The 23,770-nt window shown below is 42.6% G+C and overlaps 1 protein-coding gene across 1 annotated transcript in view; it reads right to left on the bottom strand.

Moving 5' to 3' along the window:
- The window catches only part of INO80C (INO80 complex subunit C), a 35,051-nt gene extending 12,386 nt beyond the window's left edge, over positions 1-22,665 (bottom strand). The window contains exon 1 of the mRNA XM_068396346.1: positions 22,431-22,665. Within this exon, the coding sequence (XP_068252447.1) occupies positions 22,431-22,565 (135 nt within the window). The 5' untranslated portion in view covers positions 22,566-22,665. The remainder of the gene's footprint in view (positions 1-22,430) is intronic.
- Between the last annotated feature and the right edge of the window lie 1,105 nt (positions 22,666-23,770).

Genomic DNA, 23,770 nt, shown 5'->3' with positions numbered 1-23,770 from the left:
GTTGTTTATGAAACAGGTTTTGAGTTGCATTTCAACAATATCTCAAAACAGTATCTAGTATTTTGAGACAGAGCAAATAAAAATGGTTTATCAGTAAAGGGGAAGAAGCTTCCTTATACATACAGTCCTTTATTTCTGCAGCTGGGTACATTTACATATCACACTCGCTGTCTTCAGTGGGTTTTTCTGTGTGGATCCAGTGCTAATCTTGCTGGCGCATTGGGAAGGAAAGTAAAGAACTGTTCCTGGGAGGACAGTTCCTGAATGTAAATTCTACACGTTGTTTCTTTTCCGGACCAACCCCTAAGGGATTTCAGGTATTAGTGCTGCTAAGAGTCAGGATAACTCACGTTACAGGCCAGACGTTAATTTCTAGTTTCCCTTGCACAGTGGCAGAGGCAGCAGGATCCAGAGCAGCAGCTGCTGCTTTTCTGGGCTGTGTGGACACCCAAGCCATCCTCCAGTCCCACGGAGACGTAACGCCATTAGGAGCTTCTGTATCCGTCATGGACAATTTGAGAGCAGTGGTCTCCTCTTCAAGGCAAAGGCTGCAGGCTGGTGCGCAGGACTGTAAAGCAGCTTGCATACCGTAGTGGTATGCAATTGATACCATGGTTTCAGAGCCCTGTGATAGACTGGGAAGCAAATAAGACTGAGTACTATGATCCCAGTTAAATGCTGGGAACTGAAATAGAGGCATGCCAGCTCCCTCACTCAGCATTGCTTGTATGAAAATTCTGATTTGTAGCAGTAGCACTATGAAGAGAGGTACTCAGCTAGTGTGCTTTTCTTTCTGGAAAAACATTAAAGAGTTGAGTAGAAGCACTGCCTCCAGAATAATGTGCTACTGCACAGAGGAGAGAACTCTGGCAAGTACAGAGCTTTGAAATGCTCTTTCCGTGCAGCCTGCAGAAGTCTCAGCTGATATCCTCATCATTTTTTCAGCGAAACCTGAAAGTGTCTCATCAATCTAAAAACCCGTCCAGCCTATGTTTTAAAAAGCCATGATTTCACAGAATCACAGAATGTTAGGGATTGGAAGGGACCTCGAAAGATCATCTAGTCCAATCCCCCTGCCGGGGCAGGATTGCCTAGACCATATCACACAGGAATGCGTCCAGGCGGGTTTTGAATGTCTCCAGAGAAGGAGACTCCACAACTTCTCTGGGCAGCCTGTTCCAGTGTTCAGTCACCCTTACAGTAAAGAAGTTTTTCCTCAAATTTAAGTGGAACCTCCTGTGCTCCAGCTTGCACCCATTGCCCCTTGTCCTGTCAAGGGATGTCACTGAGAAGAGCCCGGCTCCATCCTCATGACACTTGCCCTTTACATATTTATAAACATTAATGAGGTCACCCCTCAGTCTCCTCTAAGCTAAAGAGACCCAGCTCCCTCAGCCTCTCCTCATAAGGGAGATGTTCCACTCCCTTAATCATCTTCGTGGCTCTGCGCTGGACTCTCTCTAGCAGTTCCCTGTCCTTCTTGAACTGAGGGGCCCAGAACTGGACACAATACTCCAGACGCGGCCTCACCAGGGCAGAGTAGAGGGGGAGGAGAACCTCTCTTGACCTGCTGACCACACCCCTTCTAATACACCCCAGGATGCCATTGGCCTTCTTGGCCACAAGGGCACACTGCTGGCTCATGGTCATCCTGTTGTCCACTAGGACCCCCAGGTCCCTTTCCCCTACGCTGCTCTCCAACAGCTCTGTCCCCAACTTGTACTGGTACATGGGGTTGTTCTTGCCCAGATGCAGGACTCTACACTTGCCCTTGTTATATTTCATTAAATTTCTCCCCGCCCAACTCTCCAGCCTGTCCAGGTCTCTCTGAATGGCTGCGCAGCCTTCCGGTGTGTCAGCCACTCCTCCCAGTTTGGTGTCATCAGCGAACTTGCTGACAGCACACTCTAATCCCTCATCCAAGTCATTAATGAATATATTGAATAGAACTGGTCCCAGAACCGACCCTTGCGGAACTCCGCTAGACACAGACCTCCAACTGGACTCTGTCCCGCTGACCACCACTCTCTGGCTTCTTTCCTTCAGCCAGTTCACAATCCACCTCACTACCCGATCATCCAGACCACACTTCCTCAGTTTAGCTGCGAGGTTGCTGTGGGAGACCGTGTCAAACGCTTTACTGAAATCGAGATAGACCACATCCACAGCTTTACCATCATCTATCCACCGGGTAACATCCTCATAAAAGGCTATCAAGTTGGTTGAGCAAGACTTCCTGTTGGTGAAGCCATGCTGAGTGCCCCTAATGATCCCCCTATCCTTGATGTGCCTAGAGACAGCACCAAGAACAAGTTGCTCCATCACCTTTCCAGGGATGGAGGTGAGGCTGACTGGTCTATAGTTACCCGGGTCCTCCTTCCTGCCCTTTTTGAAGACTGGAGTGACATTCGCTTTGCTCCAGTCCTCAGGCACCTCTCCCGTTGCCCACGACTTAGCAAAGATGATGGAGAGTGGCCTAGCAATGACTTCCGACAGCTCCCTCAGCACCCGTGGGTGCATCCCATCAGGGCCCATGGATTTATGGACGTCCAGGTTGCTTAATTGGTCCCTGACCCAGCCCTCATCAACCAAGACAGATTCCTCCTCTATCCTGACTTCTTCTGAGGCCGCAGGGGTCCAGGGCTCCTCAGGACAGCCTCCAGCAGTATAGACAGAGGCAAAGAAGGCATTCAGTAACTCCGCCTTCTTTTTATCCTCTGCCTCCAGGACCCCCACCTCATTCATCAGTGGGCCTACATTGCCTCTAGTGTTGGCTTTACCTGCAATGTATTTGAAGAAGCCCTTTCTGTTGTCCTTGAACTCTCTTGCAAGGTTTAATTCCAAGGAGGCCTTAGCTTTCCTAGTTGCCTCCCTACATCCTCTGCCAACAGACTTATATTCCTCCCAAGTGGCCAGCCCCTCCTTCCACGATCTGTACACCTTCTTCTTCCACTTGAGTTTGCCCAGCAGTTCCCTGTTCAACCATGCAGGTCTCCTGGTACCCTTCCTTGACTTCCTACCTGTTGGGATGCTCTGATCTTGAGCTCGGAAGAAGCAGTCCTTGAATGCTAACCAACTATCTTGGGCCCCCTTACCTTCTAGTACCCTGTCCCATGGGATTTCCCCTAGCAATTGCTTGAAAAGGCCAAAGTTGGCCCTCCTGAAGTTCAGGGTTGTGATTCTGCTAGCTATTCTGTTCCTGCCACATGAGATCCTGAACTCTACCATCTCATGGTCGCTACAACCGAGGCTGCCCTCAACCTTCACCTCTTCAACCAGACCCTCCTTGTTAGTGAGGATCAGATCCAGCAGCGCTCCTCTCCTAGTTGGCTCATCCACCATTTGCATCAGAAAGTTATCATCAATGCACTGGAGGAACCTCCTGGACTGGGGATGGCTGGCTGAGTAGGCCTCCCAGCAAATATCAGGGTAGTTGAAATCCCCCACAACAACCAGGCCCTGTAATTGCGAGACTGCTCTCAGCTGCCTGTAGAAGGCCTCATCACCCTCCTCATCCTGATCAGGTGGCCTGTAATAGACACCCACAACTGTATCACCCCTGCCAGCCTGCCCCTTAATTCGCACCCACAAACTCTCAACTCGCTCCTGATCCGCCTCTGGACAGAACTCAATACATTCTAGCTGCTCACTCACATAAAGAGCAACTCCACCACCTCTCCTTAGCGGCCTGTCTTTCCTGAACAGGACATAGCCATCCATGACCACATTCCAGTCATGCGAGGCATCCCACCAAGTCTCTGTAATTGCCACTAGATCATAGCCCCCCGACCGAACACGGATTTCTAACTCCTCCTGCTTATTCCCCATGCTGCGTGCATTGGTGTACAGGCATTTCAGGGAGCGAGCTGGGCACACCGATTTCATCCCAGATTCACCCCCTGATTTCACCCCAGGGGGATGGGGGGCCTCCTGGTCTACCTCAACACTAGAGCATTGCCCCAGTGGTGCAAGCCCAGCTACCACCCCATCCCCCTTCGAGTCTAGTTTAAAGCTCTCCGAATGAGCCCTGCTAATTCCTGTCCCAGAACCCTTTTGCCCCTACGACATAAACCTTTCCCATGTATCACTGTCACGCCTGTTGTCTTATAAAACCAGCCATTATCAAAGAACCCAAAGCCCTGCCTGTAGCACCAGTCTCGTAGCCAGGCGTTAATAGAGAGAATCCTACTATTCCATCCCACGTCATCACCTGAAAATGGAAGGAGGGAGGAGAAAACAACTTGTGCCCCAGACTCTTTCACCAACCATCCTAGGGCCTTGTAGTCTTTCTTCATCCCCCTCAGACTACAGGATGCAGCTTCTTCCCCCCCTGTCTGGAAGATCAGCAGGGGGTAGTAGTCTGTGGCCTTCACCAGGTTGGGGAGTTGCCTGGTGATATCCCTGATTCGGGCTCCAGGCAGGCTGCAGACCTCCCTGTGATGGGGGTCAGCTCTGCATATTGGGCCCTCAGATCCCTTTAGAAAAGGATTTAAAGCATAAGAAACATCATTTAATGTTTCAGGTTTGTTTTTTGGAAGTTTTTTTAAACGTGGGGGGGAGATGCCAAATAAATTTTAACCAATATGGATCTACCTTTGTACTGCAAACCCCATGTTTCCTGAAAGTGAATAATACAGCGATAATACAAAACGTTATTTACAGCCTGAAAGAAGACTCCTCAGTGAACAATTACTCTACAGTAAAGGTAATCTTTAACTTTTAACATTAGTTGAACAAATCTCTCCCAAATGTGCTTGTCTGCTCGGTCGTGTAGTTTGGAAGATAGCTCATTCTTCACTGCCACGTGTTGGGGCAAACAAACAGGAATGAATTCAGATCCCCTTTGTGGTCCTACAAAGCGATGGTGGTCTCGTGAGCGCAGCGAGGAAGCGCCTGTCACCAGGGAACACGTCCTGCTCAATGTGCGCTGTAACCCTCTGTCACGTGGGGGGTAACTTCCCCTTCCTGCCCAATTCACAACAGTCCCCAGCACATTTTCTCTACCCAGCCAGTCTCTGGGCTAACTCCCTCACCCCCAGCAGCCTCGGATAATCCAAAATGCTTTGCATCTAGCAGGGCTAGAAAGAAAGTGTTAACCATGGGCTGAAACTCTCGATAGCTTCTTTAAAGCTTCTTTTTAACTGATCTTCTAATGTAAACATCCTTTATGGGGAGCTCAATATACACTTGAAGGAGAGAGACAGTGAAGCAGCTTTTAATGTGGACTTTAAACTGTGTCTTTTAAACAGTGGTTTATGTAACTAGGGCTACAGGGAATTTGTGCTACAGTAGTCACTAAGTGGTATATGTTTTTCTGCACAGGCTGTTGAGGATTATAACAACAGAGACTTTGGAGTGGCTTTACGTTTACAGGCTGCATCTGCACTTGCAAGTGAAGGTGTGATTTCAGTACAGCTGAACATGGTTACGCTAGTTTTTCCCCAAATAATGATAAAAACACTACAGTAAAGACTGCATCTAAGCTGTCAGTAACTATGTTCATCCTTTCCCATCAACTTTCTCTGGATGTTAGCCTCCGCAGAAGTCCATGCTGCCACCTCTTCTCATGTTACCTGCCTCGGTTCTCCTCCTCCCAGTACCCTCCTTTGCCAGGCATAGAGCAACCTTGACTGGAATTGCATGTTTTAAGAGTTGTAGACAGCAGGTCAAAGCCTTCTTATAGGACCACTTGTGCAATTTTATTCCCCCTATAAAGTTGTGTTTATATGCTTCAGCTGAATTTTAGCTACAACCACAGTGTGACAGGTAGGCAACCTCCGTCCCTCCTGGGATAGACTGGAGCAATAGTGGGGGGGATGCTGCTTCTTTTTCACATTTCTTTTCGTAAGACCATCTATTGAGTATATAGTGCCTCCCAGCTGGGTGGAACACAGTCCTCCCTGTTACGTGCTAGGACTGGGTGATAGCCGCTGAGCGAGGAAGCTGGCTGAGGACTTTACTTGGTTAGGAGACAGCAAAAATTCAAGAGCACGAGTGAAGACCTGCAGCAAACACTTGGGAATCCTAAGAGGTTTGTTGTAAGAGCAGCCAAGTCTGGGGAAGAGATCTGAGCTAAGCTTTGCTACCTTAACACTGGTTTCTTTTGAATAAAGCCAAACCCCAGGAATGAGCCTAGTTCGGACCCTACTGTATATGCTGTCTGTACTGGGAGAAAACACACATTGGGAGGCTGCCTATTCACATACTAGTTTCAGTCTTAGGTTTTGGTAGATGTATTAATTTTTTCAATATATTCTGGTTCCAAATTCCCTACCGCAGCTGTATTGGTTTTCACATGATTTCCAAAGATTCCTCCATCTGTCTGGTTTTATTTAGGGAGAGGACAAGCAAAACTTGTAGACCATGGAAGCTGAATTCTTTGTTTTGGCTATTTCTAGGTGGAATCAGCATTGTGGGGTTTGGGATGGGTGTCTGTGATGGGACTAAATACCAGGTGGAATTAGCTTATTATGAAAGTGTTTGTCTGAATCATCATTCCTTTTTATTTTTTTCCCCAGCAAGGATTAAAACTGGGTAACAGAATAACTGATATATGCTTAAGTATCATTTCTTACCAATTTATTTTTGGATTATATTCTATGATATTTTTTCATTATTTTAGACTAACAGGATTTTACAAAGTATAAAAAAACATTAAAAAATACGAAACATAAAAGTCAAAGACGTAAATTTGTGCATTTCTGGCGTCCTATCACTGCATACCATGCACACCACGGCTTAGAAAAAAAAGGGATTTGCAAATCACTGCAGGTGCACTATGATTGTCAGTGGCCATTTTCACTAGATGTTATAGTTTTTCATGATAAAACAGAATTTAAAAATAGAAGGTAAACTGAACAGTGTGTTGGTAAAGCAAAACTTAAACGCATAAATAAATTCTGTAAGAACTGGAAAGGGAGTTTCTAGTTGAAGGGAGCAAAAACAATACTGCAAACACTGATTTTCTTGGTCTTGTTTTCTGTAAATCATTCATTAGTTAGTCAGTTTTAACATTATATCAAGTACAGCAATGGTAGATGAAGGTAATTACATATGTAGTTTTTTGGTTTGTTTTTGCTTCTGTGTTCAGTACTGCTGATGATACTCTGGCTTTGTCTTACAGTGATGACTAGGGGGTTGTACGTCACTATTGAAAAATAAGTAATAAGAGGGGTCTGGTTCTAAATCAAGCCCTCACACTTGGTGATAACTTTGCCCCAGGCACTCAGTTTGGCTTGCTGAGGAACCCACTTGTTACTAAAATTTGTATGTGAAGTTCAATAAATAGTTTAAATTATTTTTACTTACTTTTGTCAGCAGATTTTCATAATCACAATAATACTACAATAACTTTCTTCATTTCATTGACACGGTTGTTTTAACTCAGTCTCGATAATGGTATATGTCTAATTATTCCTGTAGTAGGTTACTTCTAAAGCAGCAACATCCAACTTGTAGCAACTTACACAGCTTTCAGCTGTGTTTAAGTTCTGTGACATCCTGACGAAGCTGTGGCATGCAGCCAGGGAAGAAAATGGTATTTTATAAAATAGATGGGTAATACCTGTATTTTCACTAGCAGCCAATTACAGTGAGTGAGAATGCCATGTGGAAACTGAGCACTAGATGACAGCAGTGATGATAGGAGCAGACTTTTCAAAACTGGGAGTAGACTTTGAATGTCAGCTATTTAACAGAGGCCCAGCTAATACTGCTCATACTGGAACATATATTAAGCCGTCTGATTAACATATTAACTCTCACTGTATAACAAGCTTGGTACAGGCTCTTGCACATTCTGAATATTTAATTCATTTAACTTTGCATGATGACATGACAGGAGCCATTAAAACTCAAACACATACACTCTGGCAGGCAAAAATGCAGCTCTGTACATTGCTGGGAACAATTCACAGAGAAAGGTGTTGGAATTAGACGTGCTTATGCTCAAGTTAAAATGACAGTTAAAAAATTTCTCATTGCCAACATTATTAGCATAGTGTATTTCTGAAAGCAAACTCACTGAAGACTCAATAACAATGTAAGACTGAGGAAACAGCACTCTCTTGAAAAAGACTAATTCTCTCCATGTCTGTGATAGAAAGGTTTGCTGGAAAGACTTATTCAGTAATATGTATAAACATGTCTTCCCCATCTGGTTGCATTTTACTGGTTCTTGGATTCAGCAGGAAAAACTTTTTCCCTCTTCCTTTCCACTCACTAAAATGAAGCTCGATACAATTTCCCCAGCCTTCTCTCTCTCAGCACTCTGGTACAGGGTAGCATTTTAGCAATGTTCTCCCTTCCCAGGAGGTCCTATCTTATTTTGAGGTAGGACAAAAAAGATTTCAGCTTGAAAATGTTCAAATGTCAGGCAGGAAAAAAACAAAATCTTGCATATTCACAGCAAATTTTGTTCCACAGGGTACTGAAAAACTCAATTTACTAAAAAAAAAAAAAAATAGTAGCAGCCAGCTGAAAACAGGTATTAAGTACAGTGCAGATAAATGTCCTTGATTTCAAGCAGCTAGTAGGGTGGGCAAGACAGTCATGCATAGAGTGTAAATTGGGAGTAAATCCATTTAAGTCAATGGGTTTCATCATTGCCAACTCATCTTACAAGACAAGGTTCCTGGTACAGGTTTCTGCTTCCATTGATGTCAAAAGTAAATCTCCCAAATGACCGTCAAAAAAAAATATTTTTCTTTAAATTACAACATTGTCCTCAGATGCGGCTGGTGCTGTCACTTATAGAGCAAGCTGAGGGAGGGTTGTTAAAAACAAACATAACACAAAGCTTGAAATTAGACTGTTGAATTATTATAATAATAGTTTATAATTCCAAGTACATGTCACTAAATGTACTTCAGCTTCTTCTAAGCATTCCCCAGAGGACATCCGAGTCACATGTCAAACTACTTTTCTGTGCGAGACTTCAAAAATCTGCCCTTGGCAGCAGTTCTTTCCCTCTAACTTGCTGAGAATTTCCGCTAAGCATCAAGAGTTAATCAACTATGCAAATTAACTCCAAAAATATGACTAAAATTTAGAAATAATCTTGCCTGTTGGGTGTATAAGAGGGAGAGGGGAGGTGTTTGAAGCAGGACATGGAACACATTTCAATTGCAATCTAAATAAATAAAGATAATACATAAAGACACATATGCTGTCCAGAAAGCAATCTGTATGTTACGCTTTCAAACTTTTACACCGCTGTTTTAAGGTGAGTTAAAACATCTTATATTCCAACTGCCTTAGAAAGGCTGAATAAAATTTCACTCATGCACTAAAAGATTGGGCTGTCACAAAGTGATGGATGGCTTTTCTATGTTCTCTGTAGGGCATTTCAAGACCAGAGACTCCAAGTGCTCTTGATTAAAAGGCGACATTCTCATTTAGGGTCCCGTCACTGCTTGAGCTTCAAACCATTACCATTCACCTGCACTGGTGCTTCCAGTGACAAAATACTTACCAAAATGTATAAAATACTAATTACTTTAGTCCCTTTGATAGAGGTATAAAACACCCTAAAGCAAAGCTCTATTATGCTGTGTGAGGGCTTGAATTCAAAATTAAAAATAGAGCCAAAGGGCGAATAAGATTTTAATTACATTCCCACCCCTCAAACATTTCTTGAAAACCTAGGGGAAAAAGACCTAGCAATTTCATGACACAAGAACTCCCTTCTCACTGGGACTGCTCACTTAAGAAAAAAAAATCCAGAAAAACTCAAGTTTACTTTGTTCTCTTTGAAATTATTAAACTTCCAAACACAGAAAGAGACTAACAAGCTTCAATAAAAAGCTTTGATTTCTTCTCAAGAGATTTCAGATGCCAAACATGTTTTTCCATTTAAAAACTTTCAAGCACTATGATAGACAATGTTTTATAACTTACAGATATTTCAAGGAAAAAAAATTACTATTTTCTATAGGGAAAACCCTCAAATAAAATGTAATTGGGACACAACTGTGAATAGCTTTGCACTATCCCAGAAAAGCTTGGTTTAATTTGCATTTGCTACAAAGCTCCCTTCGGCTTAAATAATTGTAAAGGATCTCTCTCTTTTAGATTTCATTTGGTGGATTGGGACTACTCCTTGTTTATAATGTTTGACAGTTTTCTTTATTAAGAAAATTATAACTTGGACAAATTCATGAGTGGAATGGCATGCTGAAGCAGCTCTGGAGCTAAAAATTTCAGTATATGTGGAATGAAAAAGCATGTGTTAGTTCATAATTTCACCAAAGGTAAAACTGAGCCCAGCTAATAGAATATTTTGATTCCCCAAGAGAAAAGAAGTCTTCTAAATTGATGGCCCTTAAGACTGAAAACGGATGGGAGCACACTAGCAAAAAAAGACTAGAGTAAATCACAACTGAATTTTTATAAAAACTGCCAGTACATTCCTTTCTCTATCAGAAAAATTCAATTCAGTCAAGGACTTTGGCTAAATTGCTTCTTAAGTTTAAAATACATCACTTGATATAGAACAGTTAAGGTCAAAGTATTCCAGGAGAAAAGACTGGAGGATTACAATATGCTCATGTGCTGTTAACATCGTAATGCTGCTCAGGGAGCATATCAAAATCCCTCTGTCGAATAACAGGCTTCAGCCAAGGTAGGACAAGGATCCAAGTCCATTCATTTGCATGTGACTGAACCAGGGACAAGGAAAACAAAATGATATCATCTCCTGTGGCTGATGGGAAAGCAATTCCATTCTGCAAAAAATACTCAGTTTCTTGTTTCTAGTTTATTCTGTAAAACATTATCCATTTTGACAGGAAACGACATTTGAGTAACAAACAAAAACAAAACAGCATTTCTTCAAGGAAAGGCAATTAATTAGTTTTGAGTAAAGATAGGGTGTATCTGTCTTCCAGAGCTCCTATTCTATCTTTTTTCTTAGGAAAAATAGACCTGAATTAGAATAGTCAAATTTTACATTCAGATGTTATGGACCAACCGGTAAACCGATACAGAAAACAAAACTTTACTTTTGCGTTTTCCCTATTTCTTGCACAATTTAGCACTTCCTTCTGTCTGTCTTAATTGGCACTTTAAGTAGATAAAAATTCTATTTCTATTACGTTTCTGCTAACTACACCTACTGCTGCCATGATGCATTAGTAAATACTAGCAGTCGTACTGCAAAGGCTTAGCACTACAGTCTGAAGTTACTCAGAAGAAGGTTTTTCCATTTGTGTAGAGGTACTTAAGACTATCATACTCAAACACCATGTCAGAAAGACAAACGTTAGGTACAGTGACGTATGGAACATTCCACTTCTAAAGCAATTGAGAATAAAAATATTCTTTCTACAAACCTTCATAAAGTTATCAAAGGCATAACATTGGAGAGCAGTAATTGTATCTGATGCTCCAAAGTTATTTAAAAGAGGATAAGAAAAGAAACTGTATCTTAGTTTTTGAAAATCTTCAGACTGCTGAATGTCATCTTTATTGTCTGTCTCACATTACAGGACAAAAAAAAATCTGGCTGTACATGCCCTGAGTACTACATCCATTTTCCTTCATCTAGCAAACTCAACACCAACCATTCCTGCTTTGAATAGCACACCAGCTCTCTTGTACTCAGCAAAACGGTAGGTACATTTTCCTGTGAATACCTACATTTAACTGGATAATGAAAAAAACCTGATGACTGAACCAAAATAAACATACGGCAAATTCTAATTTAAATGAAAATAAGGTAATACCGGTATCTATTGTAGACCATTTTGAGGCTGCTTAGCAGGAAAAGAGAGGAGAGGGTGTATAGTGGTGCTAATTTCAAGGCAAATTTCTGAAATAGTTCTGCAGAAACATTTGTACAAGTCAGTGGTTGTTTACTCAACTATGTAAGTTCTGTGGCCATACACTTCACCCTGATACTATATATTGAAGCTGAGGAACTGCAGCACATCTGAAAAGCAGCAGACAGTTCAGTGTTTTGCATATAAACTTGTATCCTGACTGCCTTTTTGCTGGACTTGAAACAGAACAGAACCATTAAAAGACTTGACTTTTCCACTACATTAGAATTAGTGAAGTTTTAGCATCACATCCACGATCGTAGGTGAGAGAGAAACATAGTATTTAATATTTTGTTATGGGTTTAACAGGATATTTTAAGACGTTTCCCACAGTGAGTTATTTAGCAAATAAAAACATACCCTTTGGACAGATGGAAAGGAGAAGGATAAAAAGGGCAATTCTGTGGCTGCAACAAAAGGCAATTCTGTCTGCAACAAATAGGTTTAACAAAAATTAAAGAGAAAATGGAATTTCTGACTTGAGAAAATTTAAGGTCGTTAATATGAGACTCAAACTAGCATTGCTAGTTCTAGATTATGTAAACAAAGATAATTAACTTAAGGAATAAGGACTTTACAGCTAAGCACTTTGGTTTGAGGAGCCTGAACACACTGTGCAAGGCAAAATGGCCTTCTCCTATTCCAGTTTGTTGATTTTTAACAGTTAATTTTGGTGTAAGAAGATGGTGCTGTTCCTCCCAGGGAAAAGCAGTTCTACTAAAACTTAACCATTGTTACAGTGCAGGAAGAATTAATACTGTCTAAATGTAGTCATTGAGTTTAGGGCTTCATTAATACACTATGGGGAAAAGTGCCCAACTGAGGTACCCTGACCTGCTTGTGGAAGGAGTGTATGATGACTTGTATAGGGAGAGGGTGCACCCAGCTTTATCACATATATCAGACGTCTGGAACGATACACAGCGACGCTGAATCACTGGGGCTGGAAGGGGTCTCGGGAGGCCACTAGCCCACCTCCTGCTCAAAGCCGGGTCAAAACTGACCTTGGACCAGGCTGCTCAGGGCTTTGTCCCAGCAGGTCTTGAACAACTCCAAGGACAGAGATTCCACAGCTCTCTGGGCAACTCTCCATCTCCCTAGTTAGAAATCAATACCTTACAAAATAGAAAATACTGGTTTTATTAACAAAAAGCTCTTTTGGTCATGAGCAGTCGTATAACTCATGTTAATTACTGCCCTAATTTCTGCATGTTCCATTTCAGCAGTATTTTGCTGTAGTCCTGATGGTTTCAGGGCATAAATGTAACAAAGCTTCTAGGCAGAGGGGTCATCTTTTATTAAATGTACCTGTTTTTCTGGAAAATTAAGACAAGCTTCTGGATGGACTGCATACTGATACACCACTGACTCAATAGAAAGACTGTTTTTATGGCACATAACTTTCATGCAGTTTCCTACAGGGTTTTAACCCTCTTCCTTCTCCTCGATGATGAATATTTTCATAATACTCTCCCCCTTCCCTGATTAACATCTCCTGTACTCCTGGGATGCCACTAAGTTTTTCTTCAAAGATGGTCTACTTGATATATACCTAACCAAACTCTAAGCAGTTGTTGTTCTGTGTTTAGCTTGGGAAGCTGCTGTTTCTTTTTCAGATTTGAAAAAAGACTTACATGCTTGAAAGCCGATTTGATTTTTCCAGCTGTACCACTTAAATGACAACATCCATACCTGTAAACCTTGTCTTAATTTATGCAGAAACTATCATAGGTGTCTCAGCCTTTTCTGCCCTTCTTGTTCTTTCACTAGCTCAGAAAAGCATGAATCTGAGGAAGCAGTAAATAAGGCTGTCGTGATAAGCACATTGCATCCTTATGAACACAGGGGTAAGTAGTGCCACAAGCACGGCAACGCTGTAAGGGCAGAAAAGTAAAAAACCTGACTTGCTTGAAGCGGTGTAGAAGGTTTTACCTCCAGGCTTGTGGATGTTTGCAAAATGAGGTATCTTTTAAAATTATGTCAGATTTTATGTAATTCACATATGAGGCAGGTTGTGCACAGAAGCATGCAGAAGTGCGATATTTTGTCTGTTTAATGAAAATTAAGGACATATGATATACAACAAATCATTTTTCTCTGTTTAATAAATGCTAAAAGGACAGATGTGATACTAGAAGTCTCTCTTCATGTGGGAAATCCTAGCACTGGCCTGCAATGCTTTACAGAAGCATTGTCCTTTTATCCCCAAAATGCTCCTTATCCACAGTAGGGTCTTATAATAAGTAAGGACATTTTTTTTTCCTGAGTCAGCCAGCACTTATATTCTGGGGCAGGATGATTATACACCATGTAACTACAGATATTCACCTCTCCCAGAATGATGAACTTTACAGTTCAATTACATATTACTCACAAAATAGTTTCCTTCTATCCATTTCAAATTTGTTTCTTGAATTAACAGTGATGTATTTTTATTACAACATAAATGCATGTTATTAGATGGCATGACTATACAGCTTTTTGGCTAGAGTTTTGGAAGGAAAAGATTTCTGATCCCTGTTTGCACAACTGTGTACTTTGCATTAAAATTATCATTAGACAAAACACGTAACAGAAATAAATGCCTAAAATACTTAAACAGATCATTCTGACAACTGTGTTCAATACCTGACTACTGAGTCGTTCTCTTTGGAACAGACAGAACCTCTGTTCTTGGCTGTAGAGGAGAAAACATTTCCACGCTCCCTTCCCACCACACCAGACTGGCTTCCAGCCTAGTGGTGAGGGTGTGCGTGGGGAAAAAGAGGGTTTGAACCCCCTCTGGCAGTGGCAGGAACAGGACTAACTTCAAGTGGAGGACACAACAAGCACTTGTAAGGACATAGGATATGAAAAGCAAGTATCAGTGCCCTAAGCATGACTTCTGTTCCACTTTGGAAAGAAAGGATTTAATTGCTGCTTTCAGAAAGGCAGATAGATGTTTATGGTTCTGAATCCCAAGTGGAAAGAGTTGCCTATATCTTCAGGGAGAAGTAGAATTAAGACTAGTCCTCAGTATTTCCTGCTAGCTTATTTTGGTGGCATCTCACAGAGCTTGCCGGAGTTTGTATAATCAGTTCTAGTACTTAGAGACTGACAGACAAGCAGTGTGACAGCTGAAGCTGTTACTCTCCAGGTCTTCCCACAGGCAGGGACACTGGATCTACTAATGAATCAGGATCTTGAACTGCTGCAGTTTTCATTTCGTTTGTTATGGCGAACTAATGAAACCTGCAGTTAAGGGTATCTAAGCTCATGAAATAGCTCGCTTGTAGTGGAAAAGTGGTTTTCCTTGCCACGTGGTCCTGTTTCTTCCTTGTGCTACCTCCAACACCTGTGAGACCTCCCTGTGAATCAGCCCAGTTCACCAGTGCAGCAGGAGATAATGCAGCTTCCTGGGAGAGGGGGAAGGTTTGCTAAGTTAGTCTTCTGACTGATGACCTCTACCAGTGGCTGAGCAGGTCTGGTGAGTACCAAAGCTGGCGTGATGCAGACAGCAGGAGCACGGAGCTGAGACTTGTGGAGGTGGGTAAGAGTGAAGAAGGTAGGAAGAGACTGGGTCTCTCCTTTTCGATCATGAGAAGCTAATAGATTGCCTAATTGTGTCTCTTGAAGTTGCAGGTGTGCTTTGCCACGAGACAAGACATGCTGTTCATGGGTATGAATTCTGCTGTGAGGCCAGGTGTATTTCACAACATGGAGTGTCACAACTTTTATGGCTTTCTGTAGGTCTAAATAAATAGTTAATGTCTCCATTCTGTTTTCTTGGAATGCTTAAAAAATGTGTTGAAAACCCTCTCAAGCTACCAAATTAATATTTCTATTAGCCTTTCTAATCCAAAATTAATACATTTATATAACTACTAATGCCTTGCTAAAGCAAGAACTGAAGTTACTACCTACCACAAGCATTACATTTTACAAAAACGAGAAAAACAGTCTGATACCTCTTCAAATCTGCAATATCTAGACAGTTAAGTTATTCCAAAGCTTCTTTTGTTAATCTGAACCTTTTAATGTGCTAAACAGATTCTGAGATAGCTTTTTAGGAGCACTACCTCTCAGACAAAATGTCAGGCTAAAGTACATGCATGCAGTGTTTTAGATTGCTCTCTCTCTTTCAAAAAATAACCCAGCCTATTTTATCTCCTTAAGAACCATCTGCTAAGTCCCTTGCATGTTCATTATGAATCCTGAAACTGTGATCATAGTAAGACTTTCCATTTTCTGTGAGCTAAAGGAAAAATTAAAATTCTCTACTAGGATAAGGGGAGTAGAGTAAAAAAACATGACACCAGCATACTGACGCCCATAGTAAAAGTCAATACACATATGCTTTTGCCTTTCTACAACATAACACATCTGTGTTTAATCTAAATCTAAAATCTAATCACATTTGGTTGGGGGGTTGGTAATTCTCTGAGACTGGCATAGACGGGTTTGGAAATTTACATACTTTGATGATTATGGATCATGTAAAGCCTTCAATATGTGATAAATGTCAAGCAAAGTCAATGCTTAGCTCTCAGTTTTGACAGTTTCCCTTTTAATTTAGATTGCTCTACAAAAGCAATTCCCCTTTTTTAAATAAAGCTAAACTTCTGCCAGATTTCCCTAGAAAAACTGCTCATTGTCTTTTAATTATCATTTTTCCCCATCAGGGACTAGAGGGATTCTGGTTCTTTAACAGATTTGACTTCAAATGTGAAAGTGACAAAAATGGGTACCTCAGGATAATCCTGGCTCTCATTAGTGGACTGCCTGAAAATAAGCTGGTTTTTGCGAAGAGTACAAAAACCCCGTGGAAGAAGAGATGCTTAATATTTCAGCTGTTCACTGTCTGCTTGTGTTGCAGAAAGTATCTTTGTGGTCACATGTGTTTGAAAGGATTAGGAGATGTAAGTGGTGACCCTCTGAGTGCTTCATACAGAGAACTGCAAGCTTGGGGGATTTTCAGTGCTCTGTGGTCTGGTAACATGCAGTGTGATGCCAGAGTACGTCACCTCTCTGTGGGACAGCTACCCCAATTTAAACACTACCCGCTAAAACTCTTGTTAAGACGTGGCAATTTGTTTTAAACTGGCGGAGTTAGTTTTGTAAGAGCCAAGACTCTTGGGTAGGGTCGTGAATAAGTGTGCACGTGGCTGAACTTGAAGAGCTCACCTCAGCAGTTCTTATCAGCAACTAGCAATCGACTGCACTGTATCACGGTATCTATACTTTATCCAATGAAAGTGTCATTTAAATCAATTTAATTAGGTTCGAGTTAACATCCTCTGGGAGCACATTACACCTTTTAAAGATATTGTTCCAGGCAAGCAGTATCTTCAGATTGGCACTGCTTCATTGGTTAAATTCATATATTTTCAGTTACTGTCATAACCTTACGGGCTGAGAGATGGTTAAAAAAAAATGTGTAGTCTAGAGCATAATGACGTGATAGCTTTTTAATAAACTGGCAAATACATATGTACTCACATCTCCCTACTATCATGCTCTGTCAGGGTCCTGCTGTCTTTTTCAGGGCAGGATGACTGGTAGAAACACAACTTCTTTATTAGATTTCCAACTACAAAGGAAAATCATGCTTTTCTGTTACAGAAAGTCTTATATGGAACAGTGTTATAATAATCAGAGTAAGTTTAGTGTTACACTGATTGGAGTAAGTCTGTAAACAAGGCCTGAATTTGTAAGTAGGTAATTTTTAATTTCATCTCAGAAAGTTGTTATACAGTGACATACTAGAGGAGTTACTTATCCCAGAACACGGTGAGAGCAGCAGTTCAGCTCAGTAGAAGTAGTGGTACTCACCGACTCTGTAGTTAAACTCATTCTCCCTAACCTCATTTTTCAGGAAATTACAGCCAGATCAAATGGACTCTTTAAAACAAAGTTATTTTAAAATTGATTTGATGGTTTCCTACTTACAGTGATAGGCTCAGTAAAATAGCAGAACAGGAGAATTTATTAAATTTACTGATGGTTTGCAGTCCAATTCCATGCTATTTATGTACTAGGGTAAGCTCTCTGTCTTTAGTGGACAGATTCTGAATAGATAACAGTAACTATGTTAATATGTATATATTTAAGTCTTCTTGTTGAACATACAGCTGTTTATCAGACACTAATCTGATGATCTTCAGTTTACGATATAAAACATCATCATTCAGCTACATTTAAAATAAAAACGGAGTTCTAAGCGTATCTTAGAGTTGCTCCTTTTATTTTCATGTTGTGCATGAGGAGCTTATTTAAGAGGATAACTTTAAACCATTTTGACTTTTGTGTCTTCTAATATTGTTGTATAGCTTGCTTTTCTTATTTATTGCTTCTGCTGCAATATTCACAATTAGAGATAAAATCAATATATTTAATAATTTAACTCTTAAATACCATTACAGAAGAGGAAGTTCAGTCTTTATTTTCTAAATGGTACCAAGACCTGCTGCTGCTGCTGCTACGATGGAAAGGAAGGAAGCAAAAAGCATTCTTTATGTACGCAGTTTACAAGGCAGTTTTCATCAATTCAAAATGTAAGATGAACCATGATGCAATTCTCAAAGGCGTTTACTATACTTCATCACGCATGTCTGAAGTTGTTTCACAAATATGCAAATATGCATTTACTGTAATATTTAGCATATTTTCTCTCTTTAATTGTCCTCTGACAAAATCAGACACTTTTTTTTCCCCAAATCACTCTCTTATCTCACCACAAATGCTGTCTTTTAAGCTTGCTAGCTGTCACAGGCAAGCATTTTCTCTCATCTTAATGTACAACATACTCTTAAAAGCTTCCTGTTGCTGTATAATCTATAAAAATAACAGTGTGAACATCAAGGCAGAGGAACTGGTGGCATTTTAAGGTCAGTGTCGAAGATTCTATCCCAGGTTAAGGGATAGCAATTAAAAAGACAGGAGACCTGGAGACGAGTCTGCTCAAGAGCCTGCGATGGAGCCGAACCAGCACAGCAGCTATTGGGAATCATTGGGCAAGGCCATCTAACTGTAAACCACTAAACAGCATTGGTTTTGACACATGGATGTTACCATTTAATAGACATAAAAATCCTCAGCATTAAAAATCTGCTGCTGCAGCCAAGACTAAGGTATTTTTCAGTGGCACAACTGCACAGGAGGAATAATTGTGTGAGGTTAATGAAAGTGATGTAATCAATTTGCAATCATGCTTTCCTGTAAACTTGCTTTTAATTTTACATTTGGTAAATACAGGCATTATATCCAAAAAGCATGTGTCTCCTTCTGTAGACATGACTGACAAGCCCCTATGTGCAATGTGCTTCCAAACCAAACATGACTCAATACCTTTGGGTCGGTAACTCATGCAAATGATGAAGAATGTTTTTTGGTTATGTTCCTAAAGTGTATCTCAGAGAAAGTAGCAATTCATATGTTGGACAAACATAATGAAAATTGGGTTTATAAAAATCTGTATGCTGTGTGATAGTTGTGCCTTCTTGTAGGATACACACAGTTACTCAAACTAGTTCATTACATTGCTATACTTAAAACAACTTGTTATATAAAAAATAAACACATTTTTGAAATCTACAGTTTTATCAGACGAGTGTGTCTTTCAGCACAAGCACTGTGATAGCTACTTGTGACATAAAGCACGCAAAAGAACAACAAACTATGTGACTTGTGGAAGTTACAAAAACCCCTTGTTTAATTTCAGAGTGATGGAATCACAGATGTGGGTAAGTTCACAGCGGGCACAATGTGAAGTGTATTTTCATGCACAAGGTTCTCAGCAGAAGTTACCAGTGAATATAATGGGGAGTCCCCAGATCCTAAACTGACCCCTGCAAGTAGTTACAAACCCCTCTCGGTAGGGATCTTCTTACCTATAGTTTGCTAGTTAACCAAGGAAATAAGTCACTATTTCTCCAGCTGTTTCACCATGTCAGTTTACTTAAAATAGAAACCATTCCATGCTGAGCTATGGCACAGTATATTTGGCTTCTAAAAGGCTGAAAACAGGCTGTAAAAGGCTGCTAAAAATATCAAAGGGGTTAATTAGGAGACTGAACAGAGGAGTAACAATTGCTACCTCCAAACCTGTGCTGAAAGTGGTGTGTATTAAAGGTGTGTGCCTATCAGTCTTCCAGATGAAAAATGTTACTTGTTTGGAGTGAAAAAAATAAAATAAAAATCCCACAAAGACTGGATACTTGGTATATAATATATTCAGAAAAAGTATTTAAAATTCATGGATGACCTAGTCCCTGATTGGCTGAGATACTTAAAGATTGGAAAAATTATAAAATAGAGCATTAATTGCTTGTTGACTGGCTATACTCTGAATAGCTCAGCAGACTAGAATTATTTAGTGTTTAACTGTGTCACAGGTTTCCTTATCCAGAAAAAGTACATTACTCAGCAATTAACTAAGGACTTTATAAGGATTTCTGGAGATTAAGATTAAATAAAGTACTGCAGAAGAAAGTGCCCAACGCTCAATGTTTCTAGCTCAACAAATGCAAAGCCCTCATTTCATTTCTGTTGTGAACTGGCTCATTCCAGAGCCAGTCAGCAGCACTGAATGTGATTGCTAGAATATCAACGAGCTGTTTCTCGTCCCATTCCTGAGGTTACACATTTTCTGAGACTCGTGTTTTTCTTTTCCTTATGGGATTGATCTGCACTGCTGAAGTCAGTGAATGCGTAGGCTGACTTGGACATAATGTTGAGAAATTACTCCTTTCTGCACTGAAATCACTTGTGAGAACTGCAGAAACTGTTTATCACACACTATCAAAACCCAGTTTGTGTAAGAAATCATGGATTGTCTCAATACTGGAAGCTGCCCACAGGCTTAAGTTTGGTGTGAATTTCAGAAAACAGTGTTAGAGGCTTAAGGGTTTGGGGAAGTTTTTTAAACATAAAAGATTTTATATGCATTTAAATTACATTTAAGTATATAATGTTTTGTATGTGTATACACACACAGAGAGAGCAGTCCACTCCATGTTGAAAATCCAGACTGTTATCTCTAACAGACCTTGAAAGAGTTATCAAACGTGATCATGCCAGGCAGTAATTTTTCACAGCTGCAGTTCAGTTTGTTTGCTACATTAAGCCCTATGGTTCATCCTCCCTCTCCTAGGGATAAGCCTACCAGAAAAGGAAAAGAAAGTATGTAAATGCCACAGGGCAAAAACAAGTGTTACAAGAGCATCATTGAGAATGAGGAAGGGTTTGTGTCTGTGCCCTGGCGTGTGCGTGATGGCTTTCAATTGTCTGGAGAGAAGATCTGCTGAAAAATGCAAAAACGTTCCCCTGATCTGATGGCTCATGTGAAAATAAGCAACCTAACTGGCAGTAGGGCATACTTTGCCGCTATGCTACTGTTACAGTTCAAGAATCATACGTGGTGGGGAAAAAAAAAAAGACAACCATTCTTTCCAACCCTTTTTTGATCACTTTAGCTACTAAAATCCTTCTAAAAGCAGTAATCCAAGACATACTGCATCTAAAGTCTATACAGATGTCATATACACACTGACTCTGAACCTTTTCCGCGGCTTAGTTTTGGAGCATGAGATGCTACCTCATGATCAAGGGGCAGATGTCATCAGCTGGGGATGGGTTTGTGGAGATGCGTGGTGGTGTCACACAATGCAGAGGTAGAGGCTGCACTACCCGCTGCGACTGGGGTAGGAGGTTAGGAGAAACTCACATTAATAGCCCTTCTCCCTCCCCTAACCCTATTCCCCAAAACTCAGGCTCTGAGGTTACATCTTTGTTTCACATTTAACTTTTAGGTCCACTTAGCAAAATTGTACTTGAGCTGCACACAATAAAACTAGCAGCTGTTAAACTGTGCTCATTCGAGCCCTCCTCCACAGCAGATCAACCACCTCAAATGAAAATCATTATCATGCATAATCGGGGCTTTGTGCATGCAGGTGTACATACAGGACTCAGGTATAGCATCTTGTCAGTTACACAGCAGGCTACTGAAGGCAAGCATGGAAAAAAATGAACTGCAAGAGTTTGATCAGAAAGTGCCAACACATACAACGCTGACAGTTAAGTGATTCTAAACACAGCTTTAACTCAATCTCGGGTCAAGCTTTGCCTCTTAGTTACACACCCGACCGGAGAAGGCATGAGAACTACACTACTGGCCTAGCTGTATACACGGAGGGGACACAACCTCCACGCTACAGAGGGACGAAAGAAGAGGCCTGAAACTCGGCGTTCAAACGCCTGGAAAGAAACCGCCCACCCGAGGGCCACCGGCAGGCTCAGCAGCAGGCACCCAGCGGCCAGCCCTTCCCTGGGGCAGCTTCCAGCCCGGCCGCGGGCGGGACCGGTGCGGAGGAGGCAGGGGGCCGTGGGGAGCCAGGCGGGAGGCACCAATGGGGCCGGTGGCCGCCGGGGCCGCAGAGAAAAGTGACGGCCCCGCCAGCGGGCACGCGACCCCCAGCGCGAGGTCACGGCCACACCGCCCCGCCAGCGGCCGCGCCCCGACCGCCCTCCCCCGGCGCACGCGCGCTCCCCGCTCGCCTCCCGCTCGCATGCGCGGAGGGGGAGACGCCGGTCGCCGCTGCGCATGCGCACTGCCCGCCCCGCGGCCCTTACCTGCGAGCCGCCCGGCGCCGTCGCTTTCTTTTTCTTAGCGGGGCCGCTGCCGGTGCCCGGGCTCGCCGGACGCTTCTTGCTACGGGATGCGGCGCCGGCGGGAGACGAGGCCGCCGCAGGGATCAAACCCGCCATCTCTCCCCACTCTGCGCCCGGGCTGAGCGGGGCGGAACCGCGAGAGAGTGTTTCCCCCCTCCCCCCCCTGCACCGGGCGCGAGGCAGCCCCGCGCACGCGCAGTGGCGGCGCGGGCGCTGGCCGGCGGCGCGGCGGACGGGCATGCGCAGTAGCAGCGGCGCGGCGCTCCCCTCCCCCGGCCGGGCCCTGTCAGGGAGGCTGTTAGCGAGGAGGTGTCGGGGGAGGGGGCGGTCACGGCGGTTTGGCCTCCACTGGTAAAGGTTTCCACCGCGGGCGTGCGAGCCCCGTGCTTTAGCAGCTGGGGCGAAGCTCATAGGAAGCAGCCTGCCTCCGCATTGCTTCCCCCCGCCCTGCCCTGCGGTAGCCCGGGCCCCTTCTCAGAGGCCTGGCTGTGGCGACAGAGCCCGGCCCCGGGGGAGCTCACCGGCGTGTACCTCGCCTGGCTGCGCGGCCCCGGGCTCGGCCTGGCGCCCGCGTGCGTGGGAGGTGACAAAGTGTGTCAAGCTTTGGGTTTGCTAGCTGTAGGAGCTACTGAGTGTGCAAGGCAGGAAAGGGTGCTGATGCTGAGTCCCAGATATCACAGAGGCTTCTAAGTTCTGCAGTGTGCAGTCATTTGGGAAGTGTAAAATGAAAAGCTGTGTAAGACTCGACTGAATACGAGCTGTAGTTTGGGGGATGGGGGACCTAGCCCATGCACAGTGTGAGCACTGGAGGACAGTGCTGTGTATGCAGGCCGTTGCTGTCTTAAGCCTGCCCATAGTTTATGCAAAACACTTGCAGACCAGAGAAGTGTGTCAGCTTTCTCCAGTTGCCTTGATAAAACATGCAACTGACTTTTAATTGCTCCCTTCAGCTCTAAGATCATGAGCTCTGATAAGCATACCGATAAGTGTTCTATGTTATCGTCCACACTTACACTGTATAATTTTCTTAAATGCAAGTTGCAGGTAATTACAGTTGTCATTAAAGATTTCAAAATATGATTACAGATAACTGATAATGTCTTTCTGGGTAATTCATGCTGTTACAGATTTGGTTGCTCCACCCTGTTCTGACATGGCTAGTGACCTGGTCCTGCAATTTTTCCTCTCATTGGAATCTGGAGTAATTTTGCACTGGAGCAACGTATCAGAATACATCTGTGGTAATTCGGACTGTGCTCCAAAGTGTTTTCACAGTCCTCTTGCTGTCTGTGCTGTTACAC

The sequence above is a fragment of the Nyctibius grandis genome, chromosome 3 (assembly GCF_013368605.1).
Source record: "Nyctibius grandis isolate bNycGra1 chromosome 3, bNycGra1.pri, whole genome shotgun sequence".
In the NCBI taxonomy this organism is placed as follows: domain Eukaryota; kingdom Metazoa; phylum Chordata; class Aves; order Nyctibiiformes; family Nyctibiidae; genus Nyctibius; species Nyctibius grandis.
Note: the sequence above shows the minus strand (reverse complement) of the source record. Positions and strands in the feature narration are given on the sequence as shown.